Source organism: Ostrea edulis, chromosome 1 (genome assembly GCF_947568905.1).
Source record: "Ostrea edulis chromosome 1, xbOstEdul1.1, whole genome shotgun sequence".
In the NCBI taxonomy this organism is placed as follows: Eukaryota; Metazoa; Mollusca; class Bivalvia; order Ostreida; family Ostreidae; genus Ostrea; species Ostrea edulis.
Window position 1 is genome coordinate 49,014,310 of NC_079164.1, and position 6,000 is coordinate 49,020,309.

A 6,000-nucleotide genomic window follows, 5' to 3' on the forward strand; every position below is an offset into this window, starting at 1 on the left:
TATGATATTTTCTATACATGAGGCATTGATAAAATTGATTCAATTATTCTGGTTATAAATTGATCACATTGACATGCTTAAATGAAGTCACTATTCGATGGAAAGTTTGAACTTTGAGGAAATAGATATCGGAGAGTTTTGTGAAACATTACTTGAGGTGAATTTTCCATAGACTGGACACAAATGTGGACTGATTGTGTACTGGGAGGTTCAGGAGGTACAAGTCAATATACTGATGATTACACTCTCTAAATTAATATAGAATTACTCTCCTCTATACATAGCCATTCTTTTATAAAGCATCAAAGCAAGGCTCACAGGTTAATCAGTACAGATAATCTGCATGATATTTTATGTACGATAATTGATTTTATCTTCCTCTCTCGTTACTTTCCAAAGAGAAAGAGAGCTGATAAAACGTGCAAAGTGGGGACAATATTTCATCATTTCACGCTTTTTGACGACAGAAGTGCACTGTGAGGACAAAAATTCTGTCCTTACAGTTACGTCCTCAAAAATGTGAAAGATCTAGATTAGTGCGGAAAAGTGGTATGAGAAAATGTCTCTACTGATATTCTCTCTCAAAAACATGTTTTACAATTCGATAAAGGGTATTTGATAATTTTTATAGGTGTCATTATAACTACATGTACCTACATTTTTTGCCTTTAAAAAGAAAACATAATTATGTATGTATTGAGAGAGAGAGAGAGAGAGAGAGAGAGAGAGAGAGAGAGAGAGAGAGAGTTGTTTATGGGAAACGTATTATATATTGTCTAATATACTCCCCCGCAATGCTAATTCTCTCGCCTCATTCCGGACGGGCTCAACATTAATCGTCTGTTGTAGTCTAATTTTTTCGCCCTCTTGAAGATCGATTAGGCGAAATGCTTTTGTCTCAGTCTGCTTTTTTTTTTTTTTTTTTTAAATGTAGGTCCGCCTTCTCTGAAGATCAATAAAACTTTCCCACTCAGTCATGATTCAACTGTTAAATCTGAGAAAACAATTGGCAATGCGACATAGAGTGCATTCTCTGGAGACTGATGAAATGCCGTCAGAAGTTTCAAGAACACTGGTCTAAAACGACGTTCGTTAATGCACGCGAGTGTCTGTGTCTAAAATCTCACAGTACTTCGCAACATCTTGCGTAAGACGTGCAATTGAATGTGCCTATCCCTTATAAGAAACTGCGTTGAGTTAGTCGATTATTGTCGATATTAGTCATTGTGGAGAGACCGGTGATTCTTCAAGGATACTGTCATAATGGAGGATGAAAAACACAACGTTTCAGCTGTGTCGCTTTCAGTGTCTTCTGAATATTCAGAAACAATATTGTTAACTGGAAGTTCGTCACTTCTTATTGTAGCGGTCATAGTAAATATACTGGCTCATTTTGTGATCGCGTCCATATTAGTGAAGTCTCGTTCTTTCCGTCAAAGCCGACATTTTTATATCGTCAGCGTAGCTCTTTCCGACTTTTGCACTGGATTGACAATACCTTTTTCTATCTCTGAATCTATGAATTCCCACTGGACATTGGACCCTTATCTGTGTCCTGTTTTCTTAGTGACAAGGCATTCTATGATGTTAGTTTCTCTTTTAAGTGTTTTGCTATTTACTTTTGATAGGTGGTGGAGCATAAGTTTCCCTCTGTCGTATCGAACACGCCAGAGTCGACATAAAGCAGTCATAGTGCTGATAATAGTATGGATTTTTTCGGGGATTGTCCACATCCCTGCAATTTTTGTATGGAACTCTCAGTACATCAACAATGAATACAGAATGACATATTGTTTGTATCCATATCGATTTGATCAAATTTACGCAGTTTCCTTGACGATGCTTGAATTCATTTTGCCAGTGTTCTTCCTCTTAGTTCTAAACGCCTCGATATATGTTTTATTGGTAAGGTGTCGTGACGTCACGAAACTAAGAAGGTCACTGAGTACAAATGAAAAAGCGGTGCGTAGTCGTCAAGACACTTACCATTATTGTTGTCTTCCAAACTGCAATTGTCCATCGAAATCAATCAGAACTCAGTCGACAAGGGTGTTACAAAGTGTCAAAAGCCACAGTTCATCCGAACTCCACGTAACATCGCCATCAAACAGTGCCAATTCACATACTAGAAGCAAATCTCTAGATGCAGGAACTACTCTAGCTATTTCTAGTCAGTACAGTTTTTCACGGAAGGAGAGTGATAATTTGGTAAGAGATTTTCTTTCACGACAAGGTATGAGAGCAGTGTGTTCGGTTGGTATTCTCACCATTGTCGCCATTTTGTTCCGCTCGCCATACATTATCACCTTATTGTTCGACGTGTTTTCTTACCCTGTGCCTTGTGGAATTCTAGCACTTCTACAGAATTTATCATTGATAAACACGGTGGTCAACCCTTTTCTTTACAATCTAGGCAACAGAAACATTAAGAAAACCTTGAAAACTTGTATCAAGTCTAAACTGAAAAAGACAGATAAGCTTGAAGAAAAATTGTCAAGTATGTATTGTATTCTTGAGAGAAGTGGTAAAGTGTCTACTATTCTTCAGCAAAGAGCCTAAATATGCTGTTCCATATGCTGTATTCTTCTATGAATTTCATATTGTGATATTTCAATGTGTTGTAATTCTCTTTGACTATGCTGTCTTTAATTGTTTTCATTTTTGAATAAACATGATTTTTCTTAAATAAAATTTGGACTTTTTTTGTTCAAAGTTTTTTGCGATAGATTAATTATTCGGTCAGACCTTTTTAAAAAGGGGTTTCGTTTTCATGAATGACTCGAAGTGTAACATAATGCATTTATAAATACACGGGTATTACAGTCGTGCTACCACGCTCAAGAAACTAAATTAATGATTACTGATCAATCAAATTGATCGATAAGTTCCGGACCAGGAAAATATTTTTATTAATGTATTTACACCGAGATGTGAGCAACAATAAGTCGCAATAATTCAGTATTTACATTGGTTGAGCCCAAGTCCACAACAAACCCTTTACTTCATTATTACTTGACAATCAAAATTATATGCGTACTTATTCAAACTTTACCAACGAAACTTCTACCGATTTTTACTTTTATGGGACGTAGATGCGAAACGGGAGTTATTTCCTCTGGTAAGTGTACAACTACCAGTCTCACGCCGGGAAACTCTTTGGGGGGGGGGGGGGGGGGAGGAGTTAAATTCTGCTCTATGTTTAAAATCCAATTTCATTGAGACATAGAACAAATACATTAACATTTTTTGTATCGATTCTTTTTATTTGATGCATATCATGGCCAGTTACATAAACTTTTATTGTATGATTTTGTATACAGTATCAGTGGTTTATTTCCACACACAATATGGCAGCTGCTGTGATCAGCGTGGGGTAACCAGCAAGATCATATCAAACTGCTACTCCTACCACATATTTTGTCTAATTTCAGTAAGACTAAATGGAGATACACAAAAATCAATGACGACAGATATTTACGCTAGGTTGAAAGCATTAACTTTATCCAATTTTTATCTTTTTAATTTTTTGCACATAATTAAATCAGCTACTTATACATTAAGCATGATATTTGAAGATTGCTGAATATTGTGATTCCGAATCCACTCCTTGTCATATGTATAGCCGGGACTTTGAAACACCCAGCTCAACAAGGTTTTCACGAAAAACTTAAAATCAAAGTCAACCAATGTAAATACTGTATATCAGAATGAATCCTATATTGCACTTTAAATCCGCCAATCAAAATGTGTAAATAGATGATTTCCGTATTGATGGCATATTGAGATTCTTGTCATGTGTATAGCCCCGAATTAACTATGATTTTTATCTTTTCTTTAAAAAAAAAATGAAATTTTGGGGTACTTTCCCTTAAAAGTATATATATAGGTATCTGATTTCCTTAAGCTTGATATCTGAAATATGATGGCATATTCAGATACATGTATCACAGGTACTCGAAGTTTTAGATATCTATAATTAATAAAAACTGTCTTCCTATAAACAAACTATTTACACAGGCACTCGACGTTTTAAATATCCGTAATAACTATAATTTAAAAAAAACTGTCTTCCTATTAACAAACTATTTACAAGGTATATTACACCGCCATCTTGGTTTTCTTTCCCCCCAGCTGTATCGCTTGCAATTTTCGGCGAAAAGTTTGATAATTAGACCCCTACCGTCTAGAAGCAACTCTGTCAAGGTCTTACCTCTCGCATCGTCATGGTGAACTGGAAATAAAGCCCATTTATCGGCTATAAGTAACTGTCAAACATCGTCTACTGCTTCTTAATTGCAAAAAATTGGTGAAGGGGGGGGGGGGGGTATTAAAATGATTATGCAAATGAAAATTGTAGATAGGCAATTTCTTTGCTATAGATCTTTAAAACACCGGGTGCTTGTGTATGAAAGCCTATATTAGGATCAAACTATGAAAAAAATTAAATACGTGTAGAGAGACGTTATAACGCGAAAAAATAAGTAATAACGCAAAGTGAAAAGGGGTTATAACGCGAAAAAGGCGAAATAACGCGAAAAAAAGGCGTTATCATGCTTTTCAAAAAGGCGTAATAACACAGATTGAAAGGTGTTATAACACACACACACACACACACCCCAAAAAAGGCGTAACAATGCCTTTTTCACGTTATAATGTTTTTCTACTTAATTTTTCCCATCGTTTGATCCTAGTCGGCTTTCGTACCTGTGTCAGATATATAATGGTCTGAATTAAACATGTATATAATGCAAACGCCCAGCTATGAATGATTTTCAAAAGGAAATGTATCTATAAAAGAAGCTGATATATGAGGTTTGATGGCATACTGAAATATTAGAATCACTCCATTGCACGTGTATAGACCGGAATTTAAAATCCTATATTCAATACAAACACCCATGTCCTTCAGTTATTCAAGGGAAGCGCGAGATTTAAGGAGAATTTCCTTCAAAGAGTAGGAGTAGCTGAAAACTATAAGTAGATGCATAAGCAGATCCAGAAAATTTTCAAGGCGGGGGGGGGGGAGGGGGGGAGGGGGGGGCTGACCAAAATTTTTACCTTTTCTGCCTCAAAAAATGGGTTGAAGCCCCCTAAATAACAAAAAAAAGACTGTTTTTGTTCAAAATGTTTAATCAAGGCGGGGGGAGGGATGGGGTTCAAATCCCTGCATTCACCCTCTTGATTCCCAACTGAGATCATAAGTTAATGGTTTTATCAGTGACATCATATAAGTTCCTTTTCAGATTTAAAATTCACTCCATTTCATGTCTTGAACCCTGAGTTAAATATTCTATATAGTAAATACCCACCTACTTATAAAGGTTTACATTCAGCTTAAAGATTCATTCGTATTTTGCACTGCAAAGACTAAGTAGATGGCAAAATCAAGCAAGATGTTCGGAATTTCAAAGCAGCTGATCTTTGCCATCTATATAAACCGAATATTGACCTGTTTCTAGTATCTGGCTACTACTATCAATAATTCTAATATACTAGAAGTGGGATCAAGTACCTAGGAGAAGTAAGCATCCTCTTGTCGACCGGTCACACCCGCCGTGAGCCCTATATCTTGATCAGGTAAGTACAAAAAATCAACACAAAATATATCGAGTTTTATGTAGGAAAGAGATAAGTTTGTAAAAGTCGTTATAAACGTTGTAAATTGTGAACCCAATTCTCCTATGTATTTCTAATCACATTTTAGCGAGTCGTATTCCATTGAGCATTATTGTCTGACAGTGTATCGAAAGTTAATAGCTTTGTGTGACAATTAGAAATAGATCATGGATTAAATCTGATCAAGTCTATTCACCCTATTTGACCGCTTTACATTCCTCACCATTACTAATGTTTTCGTGTCCGAAAGCAATCATGATCTCCCCTGGCATACATTATCGCCTGTCGGTCACAGAGACAGGTTGATGACATGAAATGTGATAGAGGATTGATTGATTACGGTTTCACTCCGTTTTGGCAATATTTCAGCCATTTTACGGCGGT

The 6,000-nt window shown here is 36.2% G+C and overlaps 1 protein-coding gene across 1 annotated transcript; it reads left to right on the plus strand.

Moving 5' to 3' along the window:
- The first annotated feature begins 1,160 nt into the window (after positions 1-1,160).
- On the plus strand, positions 1,161-2,691 carry LOC125664908 (5-hydroxytryptamine receptor 1D-like). Its single transcript, XM_048897705.2, has one exon. It carries the CDS (start codon positions 1,264-1,266, stop codon positions 2,557-2,559), a length of 1,296 nt encoding a protein of 431 aa, XP_048753662.1. The 5' UTR covers positions 1,161-1,263; the 3' UTR covers positions 2,560-2,691.
- The last annotated feature ends 3,309 nt before the right edge of the window (positions 2,692-6,000 follow it).